General features: G+C 42.6%; 2 protein-coding genes across 13 annotated transcripts in view; one reads left to right on the top strand and one right to left on the bottom strand.

The window, feature by feature from the left end:
• Positions 1 to 20,557, bottom strand: part of HMGB1 (high mobility group box 1) — a 979,364-nt gene that overhangs the window by 443,741 nt on the left and 515,066 nt on the right. The gene's annotated exons all lie outside the window — the stretch shown is intronic.
• TEX26 (testis expressed 26) overlaps positions 3,854 to 20,557 on the top strand; it is a 44,182-nt gene continuing 27,478 nt past the window's right edge. For 2 of the 6 annotated variants that reach the window (XM_050766912.1, XM_050766911.1), the window contains exon 1: positions 6,868 to 6,963. Coding sequence is in view for 2 of the 6 variants with exons in the window: in XM_050766909.1 (XP_050622866.1) it covers positions 4,805 to 4,922; positions 13,787 to 13,871 (203 nt within the window). In the remaining 4 variants the exon portion in view is untranslated. Of the gene's footprint in view, positions 4,923 to 6,867; positions 6,964 to 13,786; positions 13,872 to 20,557 lie in introns of those variants that run through there. The other 4 variants (XR_007720890.1, XM_050766909.1, XM_050766910.1 and 1 more) reach the window with 4 other exon arrangements.

Genomic DNA, 20,557 nt, shown 5'->3' on the forward strand with positions numbered 1-20,557 from the left:
TTATTGATTGCCTATAAGAAATATACACTGTGCTAGTGTATTTTATTAGTAACTATCACAAAGCAGTTATATTGGGCAATCTTTAAAATTGATGAAAAGTCTAGGAGCAGATCTTCCTGGGTAAAAGAGGCCTCACACTGAGTATAAATGTGGCCCAAGCTGATATTTTAACAGTTTAAGGTCAATACAATCTGTGGGACAACAATGACCTAAGCAAGTCATTCATTCATTCAGTTCATCTTCATTCATTCAACATACATGTTTGAGTGCACGCACTAGGTAGATGCTGGCATACAAAGGTGCCTAAACATGGCCCTTGCCTTCAAGGAGCTTCCACTCCTGTAAAAGAAGACCCTTATATAAGCTAATAAGACTAATAAAACAAGTGCTCTGAGATAAATTCAAAAAGGAAAACATCTAAGATGCTTATAATCAAGTTCTGGAGATAAAAACCAATTACATGTAATGGAAAATTTAGTTATTTTATTTTATTTTATTTTTGAGACAGAGTTTCGCTTTTGTTGCCCAGGTTGGAGTGCAGTGGCATGATCTCGGCTCACTGCAATCTCCACCTTCTGGGTTCAAGCAATTCTCCTGCCTCAGCCTCCCAAGAAGCTGGGATTACAGGTGTGTACCATTATGCCCAGCTAATTTTTGTATTTTTGGTAGAAACGGGGTTTCACCGTGTTGGCCAGGCTGGTCTCAAACTCCTGACCTCAGGTGATTCACCCGCCTCGGCCTCCCAAAGTGCTGGGATTGCAGGCATGAGCCACCATGCCTGGCAAAATTTAGTTTTAAAACACATATTTAAGGATTGATTGATCCAAGTGATTGATTTACCCAAGCTCTCAGTGATCTTGGAGGCTAGTCACTTATTCCAACAAGAATGCAAGTCCAGAAATGATTTACAGAAAGAGGGAGGTTTTTTTTGTTTTTGTTTTTTCTCATTGCCTGATGGTACTAGATTGATTTTTGGCTAAAAGATAACGTTGTGGCCGGGCGCGGTGGCTCAAGCCTGTAATCCCAGCACTTTGGGAGGCCGAGGCGGGCGGATCACAAGGTCAGGAGATCGAGACCACAGTGAAACCCCGTCTCTACTAAAAATACAAAAAATTAGCCGGGCGCGGTGGCGGGCGCCTGTAGTCCCAGCTACTCGGGAGGCTGAGGCAGGAGAATGGCGTGAACCCGGGAGGCGGAGCTTGCAGTGAGCCGAGATCGCGCCACTGCACTCCAGCCTGGGCGACAGAGCGAGACTCCGTCTCAAAAAAAAAAAAAAAAAAAAAAAAAAGATAACGTTGCTCAACTTGACCGCCTACCTTAATTATCAGCTTGAATGCCGTTTTACTGTTTCAAATATCCAATCTATCCTCAAAGAGCAAAGTTATGCCCCCGTTGAAGAAATTCAAAATAATATGTGTGTCAGTTTTCAAAGGGAGTTTCTAAAGAATTTCAAAAATGCTTCAAGCGATAGCAGCAGTAATATGGTTTGGCTATGTCCCCGCCCAAATCTCATCTTGAATTGTAGTTCCCATAATCCCCACATATCATGGGAGGGACCAGGTGGAGATAGTTGAATCATGAGGGTGGTTCCCTCGTCCTGTTCTCATGAGTGTGAGTCAGTTCTCATGAGATCTGATGGTTTTATAAGGCGCTTCCCGCTTCACTGGGCGTTCGTTCTCTCTCCTGCTGCCCTGTGAAAGAGGTGCTTTTCTCCATGATTGTAAGTTTCCTGAGGCCTCCCCAGCCATGCGGAACTGTGAGTCAATTAAACCTCTTTTCTTTATGAATTACCCAGTCTTGGGTATTTCTTCATAGCAGTGTGAGAACAAACTAATATAAGCAGCATTCAAATAAATGATTACTTTGGAAAAGAGAACATTCATTTGGATGGATAAGTGCTGGTATAACAGATTTAAAATGACTGTTCACTTTTGCTGTTTGCTACTTGCATAAACCTGAGAGAAGAACTAACAATGGAAGGCGTTGATAATTACCCAATGGCCGCCACAGCCTGTGCGTTTCTTAAGTGTTCCAAGAAGCAGCTGGGCGCTGTGGCTCACACCTGTAATCCCAACACTTTGGTAGGCTGAGGTGGGTGGATTGCTTGAGCCCAGAAGTTTGAGATCAGCCTGGGCAAAATGGTGAAACCCCATCTCTACAAAAAATACAAAAAAAAAAAAAAAAAAAAAAAAAAGAGTTCAGAGAAGAATTAGGGAGAGAAGGGCTGGCCGAGGAGGGAGGTCACACATAAAAGGGATTGATGAGGTTTTGATAGAATCAATAGTCTAAACTTGCTGTTATGGTTTTATTTAGATGAAATATAAGTAAATTTGGCAAGTAGCAAGTTAGAAGCAGAGCTTAGAATTTACCCCATTAAATTAGACTATCCTAATAGAAAGTAACTATATAATTGTTTTTTCTGGAATTTCCAATAAGAGGACCGAAATTATTCTTGGACTACTTACCTACAACCCCTCTTAGTGGCAACTATGACCTAGACGACTCAACAAGATCTGAGTCTGTGATGGCTAATTTTACGTGTCAACTTGACTGGGTCACAGTGCCCAGATCTTTGGTCAACAGTCATTCTGAATATTTCTGTGGGGGTGTTTTTGGATGGGGTTAACATTTAGATCATGGATTTTGAATAAAGCAGATTGCCATCTCTGATGTGGGTGGGCCTCATCTAATCAGTCGAAGGATGAACTAGAATAACACATTGGCTTCCCCCAGCAAGAGTGAATTCTGCCAACAGCCTTCAGACTCAAGCTGCAACATCAACTCTTCCCTGTGTCTCCAGCCTGCTGTCTTACCCCACAGATTTTGGACTTGTCACAACTGTGTGAGACAATTCCTTAAAAGAAATCTCTATTTAAGGATACTCGAATCAAAGCATTGCATACTGCATCATAATAGAAAGTCTTTTGTCCAGATATAAGAGCAAAGGCAGAGATGCTTCACTTTGTATCTTTGTATCCAAAGCAGTTGACGAGGTGGCAGATTGTCTGTGACCTCTTCTGGGCTTTTGGCAGTGGCCACCTGTCAATTCTTTTACCCGTTCTTTATTAGCTTGCTCTTTGAATTTTTGCCTTCAACTCTTTCCTCTCTCTCTCTCATTCGGGAGATGACCTTGCCTCTCGTATGACCTGGAGCAGTGCTTCTCAAACTGGAATGTTCCTAGTAATCCTCTAGATCTTGATAGACTGCAGACCCTGATTTAGCAGCTCTGGGCTGGGCCTGAACGTCTGCGTTTCTAACCAGGTGCTGCTGAGGTTACTGGAGCACAGCAAGGTTCTAGAGCCGTCCATCTCAAACTCTGTGAATCACCTGGGATCTTGTTAGAAATGCAGCAGCTCAGGCTCCGCCTGACTTCCTGAATCTGAATCCCTGTGCTCACACACGCCCAGGGGCAGGTAGGCACACTCAGATTGGGGAGTGGCTCTCCAGCACACCTGTCTTCTCCAGGCCTGGGCCCCATCTGCTCTCTCCTGTAGCTTCAAGCTCTATCTTTCTGCTCCTGACCCTTGGCCTAGGAATTTGGTTACTCCTTCCCTGTTTTAAGTAGTAACTCTCTCTACCTGAGCCCCTCCTCCACCCCTGGTTAAAGGTTTTCTTCTCTGTTACAGTTTAAACTTGAGTGTTCTGTATTTGCTGTCTCTTCACCCTTACCACCCATCCCAGTCTTTACTACTTCATATCACGTTCTCTATGTGTGTGTGTGTGTGTGTGTGCGTGCGTGTGCATGGACATGCACACACAGGTGCATGTGTGCATACAGAAAGAAATTGATTGTCACAAATTTTTCCTTTTTTGTTTTTGGAGATGGGGTTTTTCTCTGTCACCCAGGCTGGAGTGCAGTGGCACCACCACAGCTCACTGCAGCCTCGAACTCCTGGGCTTACTCTATCCTCCCACCTCATGGGACGACACATGTGCATCACCATGCCTGGCTAATTTTTTCATTTTTTGTAGAAACAGGGTCTCCCTATGTTGTCCGCGCTAGTCTCGAACTTCTAAGGCTCAAAGGATCCTCTTGCCTTGGACTCCCAAAGTATTGGGACTACCAGCCTGAGCCACCACGCCCAGCTGTAATCATTTCAACTGAAAATAACCAATTAACATTTCACCCATTCAATACAACTATTCTCAATTGTTTTGGATCGATTTGAAACTCTGCTAAACACATACCAGTAACCTAAATTAGTAACGTAGATGCTTTAATTTCTGAATGATTCACTTACTCTGGCAGAACGATGTGGAATTTTGCCTCTCCTCCTTCTGGAATGAGAGGCCAGGATTTACTTAAACTTCCAACCTGACCCTTCACTACACTATTTAACCCAAGCATGCTCAGGTGAAGTCCAAGCTTCTCAGGGTGGCCTGCAGGGCATTCCACCCCAGCCGGCTCTCAGTTTCCCCTGACACACTTTACAACATGGCAGTATTAAACTACTAAAGGTCTTGGGACTACACACACTGTTCCATGCCTCTGGCCCTTGAGCTAGTTTGCGTCACCTCCCCCTGTTCACCTGGCTGACTCCCAGCACCATTGAGGACCCAACTCAGGCACCTGCTCTTCTAGGAAGTTCGTTCACTATAATAATCAGGGCATTGCCCCAATGCCATCGTACAGCTCATATTCAGTGCACGGTCAGTATTTGTTGAGGGACAGAAGAAAGCAGGGGAAATATTCTACTTAATCATTTAGAGGAGTTGCCTCAGGCAACCAGAATTCAAAGGCAGGAATAGCGCTATACCGCTTGCCATAAAATGGATCCACGCAAAAATACACTTTGAAGCAGAAATGAAAGACTGTAAAAGGAATGAAGATCAGAATAGCAACAAGAGCAATACCTTAGATTTGTGTGATTTTACAATTTATAAATTATTGTTGGATCTCATCATGTTTACGGCAGAGCGAGGTGGGTGCTGGTATTCTCATTGACAGATAAGGAGACCAGGGCTCAGGGGAAGGGTCTGCTCACCCTAAGGGGCTGCAGTGACAGATCTTTTGGCTCTCTATTTGGTTCCTACCCCACCATTTCACAGCTTGCCTAAAATGAGACAAATCGTAAGATATTAATAAGAATTCACTTTCAAAATTCTATATACTTGCTGCTCTATTTTAAAAATATATTTCTCTTAAATTATGCTATGCTAATTAGCTCTACCATTTCCAGACAGTAATCTGTTATTGGGTGCTACTTTTTAAATTTAGATGCCACTACTAAATCCTAATTTAGACTCATTCCTTTTAATAACATCTATGCCTTCTAATGTGTTCCACCCTCCATTGCTTCAAAATATGAGAGTTTATAATGTGTTGTATTCATTCCATTATATGGATAGAACTCTACCTTCAGAAAATTCTAGTTTAGCTCTTCCTTTTAAAGACATTCCTTGCATATATATTTGGGATCCTTACCTTGATGCTTTTTCTGTGTCTTTTGATAAATTCCTCCTTTGTTACACTGCACTGTTTCTCTGAGGTCTACATTAGAATAACCCCTTAAGAATAAGGAACTGTTGTGAATTGCTTTGTAAACAGGTTGCCAGCTGACTCCAATATGTATTTCCTGTCTTCTCTTTTCACCCAGGTGGGTAATAACTGTGTTGTCACCTGGAGGCAGTCAGTAGTTACTAACCACCCAGTATGTCAAATTACCAGGTAGTGTTATCCAGCAAAAGGGGCTCACTGCACTAGAAATCAACAGTATGACACCAAGTTTTTGAGAAAAGAAAAGTTTCATATTGCAAGTCAACTTCTGAGGAAACAGGAGTCCAGTTCAAATCTGTCTGCTTGTACTGGCTTTAAAGCAGTGATTTTATTACAAAAGGTTTAGGGGTGGATCCTGGTGTTAGCAGGTAATTGGTGGAAGCAAAGGGGACATCTGGGAGGTCTTCAGGCGTGCATGGTTCTGTCTTCAAGCTTCCTCGTAGGTCCCATGTGCAAATTCGGAGGGAGTTGGTATGAAACATGTGGTAAAAATTCAGGCTGTGACATCAGCAAGCTTGCTGTGTGCAAACTCCATTTGGCCTTATTGATTCCAGCTGATTTCAGTCAGTTTTGTTGTAAGCAGAGGGAGTTTCAGCAAATTGTTTCTTTTCTAATCTGCCCCTGAAAACAAGAATCTCTGTTATTGGTGTCTTTGACTCTTTGAAACAGTTTCAGTAGTTTCCAGGATATGAAGATAAAAGACCCCCTTCATCAGTGAAAACTCTCACAAGAGGATGAAAGACATAGCTTCCTCTATGAGAGTAGAAGAACAATTAATTTGACACTCACAAACACTATGGTTGGTGCCAGGAACGTGGCCTGGTGAGGAGGAGAGTGTCACATCCTCCTTGCCCACTCCTGTTTCCATGCCTGCGTTTCCCCTTCTGCCCCTCTCCTAAGCCAGGATGACCCTTCTGACTGCATGGAACTATCACAGAAACTGCTTCTATTTACACCAGACAACTTGGGATTCAGTCTTCTTGCTTGGTTTGTTCTTACTGCAAAGATCCGTGACCACTTTGCCCACATTTGCTTAAGCTGAAAGCTAATGGATGAAAGTTTGCAGTTGAAAATCAGACACTACTACTTTCTCTTCAATCTCTTCCCTTTTTGCTTTTCTTAGGAAACATAGGAGACCGTGGTCGGGAAAGCTCACTGCCAGAACTATACAAATAATGTAAAAAGTAAGGCGTCCATAGGATCAAAGCCACATTTCTTTGCTCTCTGCACCCCATCCCCACGCTGGCCAGGTTAAGCCTCCTTCGTGGCCAGCACCCGTTGGCAGGGCAGAACTCCCTGGAACCCGACCCTTGTCTCCATAGCGACGAGTCACAAAGCGGCCCGGGGCTCCCGCAGCGCTGAGTTCAGCCGGAGCCAGGGTCCCGTGGCCGCCTCCTCGGGCAGAATGGAACAGCCCGGGCCCAGGGCTCCGGATCCCTCTCTCTGCCACCACAACCTCCGGCCAAGTAAGACAGCAGACTCTGCCGGTCTGCGGGGTGGGGAGGGGGCTTTCCCGGGGAAAGGGTACTGTTGAGAAAAAGGGGCCTTAGGTCTTTAAGGGTGTGGCATCGCTCTTAGGAGTACACTCAACTGAGGAAAAGAAGGGGAGTCAGGGAGAATTACAGGGTATTCATGACGTTGCCCCTTTTCAGTCCTTCGTGTACCCTTTGCCAAGTCCCCGCTCCCGAAAGGCGCAGGGTTAAGTTTTAAACACTCAAGGAAACGCCTGGCTAAGAGGGGACAGGAAAAAAGGAAGAGCTGGTGATTTTCCAAGGAAAACAGGGTCAAAGGCAAAGAAGAAAAAGTCCGGGAAGATCAGAAGAGAACAAGTCCTGCATGAGTCCCGATCCCCATACAGGGTCTAGGAAACAGCAAGGAAAGTGGGGGAGGGAGTGGCTGCTGGCTGCAGTCCCAGCGGTGTCTGCAGAGGCGGGGCCCTCCCTGGGCTGTCACATAGGCTGGGAGCCATGGCCTTCAGCTGCCGCCTCTAACCCCAACTGATTTTTCTTCCACAGAGATTTTGTATCTCACAGAGGTAGTGCTTTTCATCCTAATTCTACCCGCAGATGCAGCAGGTTCACCAGTTCAGGCTTTTGGGTCGGTGGAGGGAGAGCCACTCTGGCTGTGATGCTAGTGGCATGATTACCGAGTAGTCAGCTCCATCATGGTCTCTTGTGGCAATAATTGCCCACTGCTGCTGTATAGCTGGGTAATTGTAATTCCACAGTGGCTGCGGAGCACTGAGGGATTGTTCAAGTACAAATTTCCTAGAATGGTGCCTCCCACAAGAATGAGTGAAGTTCATATTTTCATTCCAATTCATTCCATTGTGAATTAAGAGTGGAAAATGAAAATACTTAATTAGTGCAGAAAATAGCTAATACACTCAGTTTCTATATGATGACAAGGCAAACAGGAGACACAAAAGAGGGAGGATCCCCTCCTAGCATCCCGACGGCACCCCTTTGGATGCTTCTCTTCCCTTTCTAACCACCCTGTTCTCCCGCTGTCTCCCCATTGCATCGCCTTCTTGTCTGGGAACTCTTAGAGTCTTCCAAGATTGATCCTTCTAGGCTTACCTTCTCTTTGTGACCACATCCTGCCACCGGGCTTCAGGTGCTGCATAAACGTGCCAACAACTCTCTACCTTTATCCCTGACTTGGACTTTCCTCCTAATTTTTCAGACCAGAATATCTAACTGTCTACCAGACAGTTCCATGTGGGTGTCGCAGCAGGGCCTCCAACTTGACGTGTGCAAAACCACACTCCTTGTCCTCCTCAAACCTTCCAGACTTTGAGAGTTCAGTTAAGAGGGTCCTAGCTCCTCAGCTTAGAAGGGAAAGCAGCCTCCTTGAGACTGCAGTTCGATCACCAGGTCTCTTTGATTCTGCCTCCAAAGCTCTTTTTCCCCTGGGTGAATTTGCCCCTTTACCTCCAGGCTCGGGCCTCTAATGGCTAGTCTGTGCCACTTCATCCCCCACTGCTGGGTGAGTCACCCTCCAAAAGGTGGGCTTGATGTGTCACCACTGCCCAGCTTTGGTCCAAAATAGGATGAGGTTGATGGTGACTGATGACTAACTGCTATTGAATAATTACTACAGATGGGCCTCTCAGGTGCTGTATTAGCTTCCTGTGGCTGCTGTATGTTCCCACAGACTGGTGGATTCAAACAACAAAAATGTATTTGCTCACAGCTCTGAAGGTCAAGAGCCTGAAATCAAGGTCTGGAAAAGTCTGCACTCCCTCCACAGGCCCTGGGGGAGAAGTGGTCCTTACCTCTTCCAGCTTCAGGTGGCCATGGGCACTGCTAGTGGTGGCAGTGGCTGCTGCCATCATGCTGGCTGCAGTAGGGAAGCACAGCTGGGGCTGCAACGCTCCATGGAGCCCGTGGGAGTTGCCCCTTCTGAGTCGGGATGGGAGCTCCCTGTGCCGCTACAGCTGCCCAAACCACAGCTGCAGACCCAGGCCTCCTGCTCTATGGAGCAGGCAGGAGCCCCGTCGTCCTGGGCAAGGCTACAGCCACTCAAACTGCCGCTGTGGGTCTGGGCCTCCCTGTGCCTCTGAGCCTCCCTGTGGAGCCCACGGCTGCAGACCTGGGCCTTCCACTCCATGAAGCAGACAGGAGCCAGGGACAAGCGGGAGCTTTGCCTCTTCCAAGTTGGTCAGGCGGGAGCTCCCCGGTGCAGCTGTGGCTGCCCTCCCAGGCACAGGACCTGGGCATCTCTGCAGCCTGCACCCTTGAACCCCCCAGGAAGGACACCCTCACCCACCCATCCCTGCAGGCTCAGGGGTATCTCCTCCCACTGCCAGGCCACACCCCACCCTCATCCCTGCAGGCTCAGGGTTATCTGCTCGCACTCCCTGGCCTCTCTCCACTGGCTCTGATCTCAGAGTGGGGTTGGGGCCAAGCCCCAGGGCTATGAATGGCAGCTGGAGGCAGGCAGAGTCCTGGGTGGAAGGGGCTGGGTTGCCCAATAAGGCCCCACCTTCTGACCAGGAAGGGCCTGAAGACTGGGGATCAGGTTGCCAGTCAGGAACCTGAGTGGGGACTCATGCTGCCTCCTCCGGCCTGCCCATGGCCACCCATGGACCAATCAGCATGCACATTCTTCCCTCTGAAGTCCATAAAAACCCTGGGCTCAGCCAGAGCAGGGAAGAGGATGGCCAGAGAATGAAGAGGGCAGGGAGAGACAAGGGAACCACCGTCTGCAGAGGAGTATGCTGTCTGCTGATAGCTGGAGATGATGGGGCAACTAGCTGCAGAAAGGAGGGAGTACCCTTTCCACTGCTGACAGAGAGGAGCTACCCTCTCTGCTGAGAGCTTCAGAGACCTGCAGAGACCTCCAAATGACTTGCCTATGGAGAGGACTATGCTCTGCAGGGCCTCCTCTCTGCTGACAGCTGAACACCTGACTGGATGACCTGCCTACAGAGAGAAGCTACTCCTTCCTCCGAGCTGTTCTAACACTAAAACTCTTCTTCACTCTTCACTTGTCTGTGTACCTCAATGCGGGAGAAAAACTCTGGCAAAGGCTGGCAAAGGCACTGCAGGCACAGAGGTTTCCAGCCAGAAAAATCAACACGCCAGAGATTCTGTAACACTAGCTTGTGGCCTCATTACTCCAGGTCTCTGCCTCTGTCTTATAAGCACACTTTTAATTGCATTTAGGGTACACGAGGATAATCCAGGATGATTTCCTAATCTCAAGATCTTTAATTGCTAGCACAAAAACCCCTTTTCCCAATAAGATCAGAGTCACAGGTTTTGGGGATTAGGACATGGACTTATCTTTTTTGTAGTGTCACCATGTGGCACATTACAAACAACTTGTGTTTATCAATAGCTTGAATCCCTAAAACAAAATGAGGGAATAAAACAATGTATGTGAAAATATTTTTTAAAGTATGATAGAATATACGTATTAGTTACTATTTTATAATATTTTTATAGCTTTATATTTTCCTAATGGTGAACACATCCAGTGGGTGGTCAAGGTTAGCAGAATGAGGCTTTAGGATGCTTTGCTGACCTGTCATTAGCCATCTTTCCCTTTGCTCCATTCACATGGGGCTATTTGTTCTGTCTCATCTCAGACTCTCATATCTCCTGCTACTTCCTCTGTAAATTGCTTTACTTCATGTCCTGTGTTTCTCTTTCAAACATCTACTAAATTAAATCACAGCTCAGGTGCCAGCTATGCTATGATGACCCCTGGGCCTGCCCTTGCTGCACCATCTTCTCATCCAAGCAAAAAGAATTGCACTCTCTTCATGTTCCCTGTGACACATAGGCCATCAGCACCACATTAAACTTGTGCTCATAGGATACATAGCTCATCTCTTGGCTTGTGATTTCTCCAAGGCCAGGTCAAGACTCTATGTCCCAGTGCCCCACAGGGCTTGGTCCATGGGAGGGCTTGGGGACTTGTTTGCAGGAGGAACAGAAAATGAGAGAAGAAAGAATGAGGAAGACATAATCACAGGAAGGATGGATATGAGCTACAGAAAAAGACATTGAGACACTGAGAAGAAAGTAGTGACATGCAGAGAACATACTAGAAACAGATTTTCAGAATATTGTGATTACAGATTTCTCAATGAACATTTCTGTTAATGAAGATCAGTTCCAATAGCATACTGTACTTTCAGAAGCTTTGCCAATGGAGGTAAAAAGCATGGAAATACAGCCCTGACAAAAAGGGTTGTAGTAAGGGAAATCATTAACATGAAATTAAAGGAAGATGTACCAAAGATAAAGTGTGCATCCAAGCAGGTAAGGATTAGGGAGTGGAGGGAGTGCCTGATCTGTACAAATGTAACACAGGAAGAGGGAGGCTTGCGTGGCCTCGGTTCCTGGAAGCAGTGAGGCATGCTGCTCTTGTCCGTCAGGCTCCTGATACAGGCACCTGGCAATTGGTGACCCCAGTTGCCAAACTATCTTCAGAAGGGATAGGACCCTAGTTGGGAGCACAGAGAGGTACGTCGTGCTTGCCCACATGATTGCTTGGGAGGTGCTGCCTGGAGTGCTGTTCTGCCAGGCTTTTTGAGGCATATCTGAGCCTAGTAGAAATGTGATCTGGACTGTTAGAGTTGTTTGCCTTAGAAAAAAGAGGGAGAAGTTATGTGTGGCTTTTGTGCAGGATATCCTTCCCAATCCTTCCAGAAGTCCAATGCAGAAGTTCAAATCAGGTTAGAGAAGGCTTCTTTGACGAGTGGCATGCCTCACAATTTCTTCCCTTTTACTTGTTCACACTTGTAATTCTTTTAACAAAGAACATTGAATTCTGCTATTGGGATAAAATGCTTTCAAGCATAAAGTGATGCCCACTAAAGCAGGAATATTGGAGAATGACGTCATTTCTTGTAGAGCAGGATTAGAGAGCAGACACTAGGCGTGCATAGAAGCACAGGTACAGAGTGCGGAATACAAGGGACTAAGACTTGGGTTCTCTAAGGGGCTTTTAAGTGGAGGTAGAACTTCAGCCAGGGTTAAGAGGACAGGTAATAGTTGCAGATGATCAGATCCTGATTGGAAATGAGAGTCTGTTAGGTTATAAACAAGACTTGATTGGGATAGATGAGGATATGAACATTAAGAGGTTCACAGATAACAGGAACCATAAATATTTGGCCAGAGCTCCCTATGCTAAGCATACTGGCTACAGTATTCTAGGGATGAAGTGATAGATCCTAGAGAACACCGTGTTATTCAAAAAGTAGAGGCGTTCAACCCAGGTTCTCATGACATCTAAAAAGCAGCAGGTAACTACCTAGATATGAAGAGTGAGAGAATGACTGAATTTTAAATTTAAAATGTATATTCCTGAGAAATTTGGTGGTACTTCGTTGACAGTGGAGGTTGGGGCAAATAAATAGTGTTGTTGCTGGTATCTACCTTAGTTCACTTTCTGTTGCTATGACAGAATACTACATACTGGGTAATTTATAAGGAAAAGAATACTATTTAGCTAATGGTTCTAGAGGATGGAAAGTCCAAGAGCATGGCACTGGCATTGGGTGAGGGCCTATTAGCTGCATCGTAACATGGTGGAGGGCATTGCATGATGACAGGGCAAGAATGTGCTAGCCCAGGTCTCTCATCCTCTTTGTATAAAGCCACCAGTCCCACCCTGGGGACCCCTCTCTGATTACCTTATCTAATCTTAATTACCTCTCAAAGGCCCCACCTCCAAATGCTATCAACATATACATTTAGGGATTAAGTTCCCAATATACAAAATTTGGGGAACACATTCAAACAATAGCACTACCAGTGGTAAGTTCTCAGCCAGCATCCTCCTGGAACCATCAGCAGTATTTGACTCCCTTCTCTGGGACACTTTCTTTGACTTTCAGGATGCCACTGGCTCCTGATTTCTTCATCACCTTGCTAACAGTGCTTTTCAGCCCCTTCACTGGTTCCTCCTTCTCTCTCCAAATTCTTGACATTGGAGTGTTCCAGGTCTCAGCCTCGGAACTTCTGCTCCAAGTCTACTCCCTCCCTCATTGATCTCCCCACTCTCATAGCTTTAAATAGCATATACACCATAAGATTTTGCACAACCATTACAAGACATGCATTAGAACCACGCCAGATAACTTGGAGGGGTTTTCTATCAGACACTGTTAGTGACAGATATAAGAAAAAGACTTTGTGGCATATGAACCCACTTTTGTGAAACAAAAGGTTGATAACTGAAACCCAGTATGTCTATGTATAAATCAGCTTGTGATACCTCCATAGGTATGCAAAGAAACCGGCACAATTGTTAACATGTGCTGCCTGGGAGGAGGGATAGGAAGGAGAGTGGCAATGGCAGGGAAAGAAAGAAGTAAGGAGGTGTCCATTATAAAACTTGATGTATGTCATATGATCCCCTGTGTGTAAAATCATATCTAGTATGATGCAAATATAGGTACATCTAAGATGATGCATGTAAAGTTGGTGACCAAAGCATAATAGTGGGTCTTTTAAGATGATAGAATTTCAGATGAACTGCTTTCCTCTTTATATTTTTATGTCTGTCTTTAATTCTTTCAAATAGCATGCATGAATGCTCAGGAGAAACAGTAGAACTATCTTTTATTTTGGGATGAAACACAAATAAGTCAAGCTTTCCCTCATTCCTATTAGAGGCTGTATTTTGGCCTTTATTCCTTAGACTCTAAAGATAAATTATCCAAAATGTTTTTTTTTTTCTCTTGCAAAATTATCTTAATTGTTAAAACAACGTTTCATCAAAACATTCAGGTTTGCCATATTTAAAACTGCTTTGTTGTACTTTTAGCAGGTGGCCCCAACTGGGATTCCTATGCTACCACTATGAGGACCGCATTCACGCCTAAGACAGGAGCAGTGCCTGCCTTCATTCGGTAGATCACTATTTGAGTTAGATTGATATACATGTTTTAATTTGTTGGCTTGTCTTTTATGACTCAGAATCCAAACACATAGACAGTAATTAGAGAAGCCTCATAAAAATGCTCTTGGGTAGGGGCTACTGTGTGCACAGCTCTCCTCCAAGTATCAGTGATAGCCCCTCCCCTCAAACAGTATCCAGACCTCCTGTAGGGAAACCAAGAAAATGGCTACTAATTTTTCATAAAGTTGCTGTGTATCGTGGTTTACAGCAGATCTAATGTACAGGTTAATAAGGTTGTGCTACCTAAACATTCATGTGACTTGAATCCATTCCCTTATATATAGTAGGCAGGCAATGACAACTGAGTGAATAGGTGAATGGATAAACAAATACTTGTTATCACAGCATCACCAAGACTAGTCTTGGAAGCTGGAAGAAGGCCACTGTCCCCCTATTCTTACCTCCACTCCTCCAGATACTACAATATTGGCTTCAACTTCTCCAATTCAACCTGAGCTGAGGGTAGTGGGAGTTTCTAAACATCAGCTGCCTTTCTGAGCTTCTAAGCTCATCAATAGGTGAGTGAGAGCAGGATTAGGGGAGCCCCATTATCTCTCTTTTTTTTTTTTTTTTTTTTTTTTTTTTTTTGAGACGGAGTCTCGCTCTGTCACCCAGGCTGGAGTGCAGTGGCGCAATCTCAGCTCACTGCAAGCTCTGCCTCCCAGGTTTACACCATTCTCCTGCCTCAGCCTCCCAAGTAGCTGAGACTACAGGCGCCCGCCACCTCGCCTGGCTAGTTTTTTGTATTTTTAGTAGAGACAGGATTTCATGTTAGCCAGGATGGTCTCGATCTCCTGACCTTGTGATCCGCCCCCCTCGGCCTCCCAAAGTGCTGGGGTTACAGGTGTGAGCCCTTGCGCCCAGCCGCCCCATCATCTTTTACTGTGTCACTGGTAGGTGTGAAATCAGCATAGAGAGCCTTCAATTATCATCTTCATTCTGTGAATTGTGTCCAATAAGAATCTTTTCACCTTAAGCACGGCCAACGTGATGAAACCCCGTCTCTACCTAAAATACAAAAATTAGCCGGGTGTGGTGGCGGGCACTTGTAATCCCAGCTACTCAGGAGGCAGAGGCACGAGAATTGCTTGAACCCGGGAGTCGGAGGTTACAGTGAGCCGAGATCACACCACTGCACTCCAGCCCGTGCGACAGAGCGAGACTCTGTCTCAAAAAAAGAAAAATCTTTTTGCCTTAAAAGTTCAAGATATTGAGGAGTGGAATGGAGTATTGGTAAGACCATGGCTATGGAGTTAGGCAGAAATGCCGTCTATCCTCTGCTCTTACCCGTATTATCTCTGCTACCTTGCACAAGTTAACAAGCCATCTGGGGCTCAGTTTTGTCATTGGTGAAATGGGGATAATGATACCTGCCTAAAGTGGCTGTTCTGAGGACACAAAGCACTAGGATAGTGACTAACACAAAGAAGTTAGTAATTTTCATTCGTTTTTCCCACCATAGTATATGATAAATTTCCAAAAAGTACAAGGCTACAAGATTCCAGATTTCTGAGTTACTAGCTATCCCACTGAGTCCCGTTCTAACTGGGAAATTTTATCATCTGATTGTAATGAAAGTACCAGGTATATGACTGTAAGAGTTGCCTGAAGAAGAAACGTTTAGGGGATGAAAACCAAAAACAAATAGATAACTTAGGGAGTCTAGGTCAGTGATGTTTGAATTTATATATTTATAAAGTTCTCACAAAAATTTTCAGTGTAAAAATTTTAACTTTTTTTATTTCAATAGCTTTTGCGGTACAAGTGGTTTTTGGTTACATGGATGCATTGCATAATGGTGAAGTCTGAGATTTTAGGGTACCCATCACCCAAGTAGTGTACATTGCACCCAATATGTAATTTTTTATTCCTCACTCGCTTCCCTCTCCCTCCCTGCTTCTGAGTCTCCATAGTCCATTATATCACTCTATAGGCCTTTGGGTACCTGTAGCTTAGCTCCCACTTCTCAGTGAGAATGTATGGTATTTGGTTTTTCATTCCAGAGTTACTTCACTTAGAATAATGGCCTCCAGCTCCATCCAAGTTGCTGCAAAAGACATTAGTTCATTCTTTTTTTATGGCTGTGTAATATTCCATGTTGTATATATATACCAAATTTTTTTTGATCCACTCACTAATCAATGGACACTTAGGTTGGTTTTATATCTTTAAAATTGTGAATTGTGCTGTGATAAACATACACGTACAGTTGTCTTTTTAATAAAATGACTTCTTTTCCTTTGGGTAGATACCTAGTAGTGGGATTGCTGGACCAAACGATAGATCTACTGTTAGTTCCTCAAGAAATCTTCATACTGTTTTCCATAGAAGCATATACACCATCAGTGTTTAAGTGTTTCCTTTTCACCACATCGTTGCCAACATCTATTGTTTTTTTTTTTCTTTTTAATAATTAAATTCAACAATACTTTTTGCAGGAGTAGGTTGGTATCTCATTGCAGTTTTCATTTGTATTTCCCTGATGACCAGTGATGTTGAGCATTTTTTTTCATATGTTTTTGGCCATTTGTATACCTTCTTTTGAGACATGTCTGTTCATGTCATTTACCAACATTTTGATAGGATTTGTTTTCTTGGTGATTTCTTTGAGTTCCTTGTAGATTTGGGATGTTAGTCCTTTGTTAGCTGCGCAGTTTGCAAATATTTTTCTCCCATTCTGTGGGTTGTCTGATTAATCTAATTATTCTTTTTGCTATACAGAAGCATTTCAGTTAAATTAGGTTCTATTTATTTATTTATTTATTTATTTTGCATTTGCTTTTGGGGTCTTAGTCATGAATTATTTGCCCAGGCCAGTGTCCAGAAGAGTTTTTCCTAGGTTATCTCCTGGAATTTTTATGGTTTCCCGTCTCTTATGTTTAAGTCTTTTGTCCATCTTGAGTTGATTTTTGTACAAGGTGAGAGATGCTAGCCAATTTTCCCAGCACCATTTATTAAATATGGTGTCCTTTCCCAAATTTATGTTTTTGTATGCTTTGTCAAAGATCACTAGGTTGTAAGTATTTGGCTTTATTTCTAAGTTCTCTATTCTGTTCCATTGGTCAATGTGCCTACCTTTGTTTTTTTTTTAACCAGTACCATGCTCTTTTGGTAACTATAGCCTCGTAGTATAATTTGAAGTCTGGTAATGTGATGCCTTCAGATTTATTCTTTCTACTCAGGATTGTTTTGGCTATTTATGCTCTCTTTTGGTTCCATATGAATTTCAGGATTGTTTTTCCTAATTCTGTGAAAATGATGTTGGTATTTTAATAAGAATTGCATTGACTCTGCAGATTGCTTTGGGCAGTATAGTCATTTTCATAATATTGATCTTCCGATCCGTGAAACACATCCATGGGGTGTGTTTCCATTTGTTTGTGTCACCTGTGATTTCTTTCAGCAGTGTTTTGTAGTTCTCCCTGTAGAGATATTTCACCTCCTCCCTGGTTAAGTATATTCCTGGTATTTTATTTTTGGCAGCTGTTGTACAAGGGATCGAGTTATTGATTTGATTCTCAGTTTGGTCATTGTTGTATATAGCAGTGCTACTGATTTGTGTACGTTGATTTTGTAACTTGAGACTTTACTGAATTCTTTTATCCAAACTCTAGGTATACGATCATATCATCAGCAGACAGCAATATTTTGACTTTCTCTTTTCAAACGTAGATACACTTTATTTCTTTCTCTTGCTTGATTGGTCTGGCTAGGGTTTCCAGTACTATGTTGAATAGAAGTGGTGAAAGTGGGTATCCTTTTCTTGTTCTAGGCCTCAAAGGAAATGCTTTTGACTTTTCCTCATTTGGTGTAATGAAAATTGTGGTTTTGTCACAGATGGCTCTCATTATTTTCAGGTATATTCCTTAGATGCCTAGTTTGTTGAAGGTTTTTATCATAAAGGGATGCTGGATTTTATTGAATGCTTTTTCTGCATCTATTGAAATGCTCATGTGATTTTTGTTTTTTGATTCCATTTATATGATATATCATATTTATTGACTTGCATATATTAAAGCATGCCTGTGTCCCTGGGATGAAACCCAATTGATTATTGCATATTATCTTTTTGATGTGCTATTGAATTCAGTCAGTATTTTGTTGAGAATTTTTGCATCAATGTTCATCAGGGATATTGGTCTGTAGTTTTCTACAGACCAGTATTCCTGGTTTTGGGTATCAGAGTGAGACTGACTTCATAAAATGAGTCTGAGAGGATTCCCTCTTTCTCAATCTTTTGGAATAGTTTCAGTAGGATTGGCACCAATTCTTCTTTGAACGTCTGGTAGAATTCAGCTGTGAATCCATCTGGCTCTGGCTTTTTTTGAAGTCAACAGCTTTTTTTATTACTGATTCAATCTCACTGTGTGTTATTGGTCTGCTCAGGGTTTCTATTTCTTCCTGATTTAATCTAGGAGGCTTGTATGTTTCCAAGAATTTATTCATTTCCTCTGGATTTTCTAGTTTGAGTGCATTGAGGTGCTCATAGTAGTCTTGAATTATCTTTCATAATTCTGTGGTGTCAGTTGAAATGTCTCTAGTTCCATTTCAAATTGAGTTTATTTGAATATTCTCTCTTCTTTTCCTGGTTAATCTAGTTTATGGTCTATCAATTTTACCTTTTCAAAGAACAAGCTTTTTGTTTCATTGATCTTTTTTTGTTGTTGTTTGTTTAATTTCATTTTGTTCTGCTCTGATCTTATTTTCTTGTACTAGCTTTGGGTTTAGTTTGTTTTTGTTTCTCTCGTTCCTTGAAGTATGAAATTAGGTTGTCAATTTGTGATCTTTCAGACTTTTTGCTGTAGGCATTTAGTGCTATAAACTTTCCTCTTAGCACTGCTTTTACTGTATCCCAGAAGTTTTGATAACTTGTGTCACTATTATCATTTATTTAAAAGGGTTTTAAAAATTTCCATCTTGATTTCATTGTTAACCCAAAAATCATGCAGGAGCAGATTGTTTAATTTCCATGTATTTGTATAGTTTTGAGAGTTCCTTTTGGAGTTGATTTTGTTTCATTCCACTGTGATCTGAGAAGATACCTGATATGACTTTGTTTAAAATTTATTGAGACTTGTTTTGTGGCCTATTGTTTGGTCTATATTGGAGAATGTCCCATGTGCTGATGAGAAAAAACGTGTATTCTGCAATTCTTGGGTAGAATTTTTTGTAAATATTTGTTAGGTCCATTTGCTCTAGAGTGTAGTTTAAGTCCATTGTTTCTTTGTTGACTTTCTGTCTCAATGATCTGTCTAGTGCTGTCAATGGAGTGTTGGAGTCCCCCACTCCTATTGTGTTGCTGTCTATCTCATTTCTTGGATCTAGCAGCAAATATTTTATGAATCTGGGAGCTCCAATGTTAGATGCATACAAATTTAGGATTGTAATATCTTCTTGTTGGATTAATCCTTTTATCATTATTTAACGACCTTCTTTGTCTTTTCTTACTGTTGTTGCTTTAAAGTCTGTTTTATCTGATATGTGAATAGCTACTCCAGCTCGCTTTTGGTTTCCACTTGCATGGAATATCTTTTTCCACCCTTTTTCCTTGGGTTCATATGAATCCTTATGTTTTAGGTCAGTCTCTTGAAGACAGCAGATATTTTGTGGTTTGTGGATATTTTTAAATTCATTCTGCCAATCTATTAAGTGGAGAATGTAGGCCATTTATGTTCAATGTTCATAGTGAGATGTGAGGGACTGGTCTAGTCATCATGTTAATTGCTTCCTAGATGCTTTGTTTTCTTCATTGTGTTATTTTATAGGCCTTTTCAAAAAGTTCTATTCTGGTATATATTGACCTTTTGTTTCAGGATTTAGAACTCCTTTTAGCATTTCTCGTAGGGCTGGCCTGGTAGTGACAAATTCCCTCAGCATTTGTTTGTCTGAAAATGACTTTATTTCTTCTTTGTTTATAAAACTTAGTTTTTCTGGATAAAAAATTCTAGGTTGACAGTTACTCTCTTTAAGGAGGCTAAAAATAGGACCCCAATCCCTTCTGGTTTGTAAGGTTTCTGCTGAAAAATTTGCTGTTAGTCTGATAGGTTTTTTTGTTTTGTTTTATTTTTTAATAGGTTACCTGATCCTTTTGTCTCACTTCTCTCAGAATTATTTCCTTCACATTGACTTTGGATAGCCTGATGACTATGGGTGTTGGTGAAGTCCTTTTTGTGATGAATCTCTAAGGAGTTCTTTGAGCTCCTTGTATTTGGATATCTAAATCTCTAGCAAGCCCAGGAAAGTTTTCCTCATTTATTCCCTCATATAATTTTTCCAAACTTTTTAGTTACTCTTCTCCCTCAGAACACCAGTTACTCTTAGATTTGGCCATTCTACATAATCCCATATTTCTTGAAGACTTTGCTCATTTCTTTCTATTCTTTTTTCTTTATTTTTGTCTGGGTTAATTCAAAAGCCTTGTTTTCTAGCTCTTAAATTCTTTCTTCTACTTGTTCTAGTCTGTTAAAACTTTCCACTGCATTTTGTCATTCTCTAAATGTGTCTTTCATTTCCAGTTCTGATTTTTAAAAATCTATTTCTTTAGAAAATTTTTTATTCATATCCTGAGTTGTTTCTTAGTTTCTTTATGTTGGTTTTCACCTTCTTCTGGTATCTCCTTGAGTAGCTTAATAATCA

The sequence above is a fragment of the Macaca thibetana genome, chromosome 17, assembly GCF_024542745.1.
Source record: "Macaca thibetana thibetana isolate TM-01 chromosome 17, ASM2454274v1, whole genome shotgun sequence".
NCBI lineage: Eukaryota > Metazoa > Chordata > Mammalia > Primates > Cercopithecidae > Macaca > Macaca thibetana.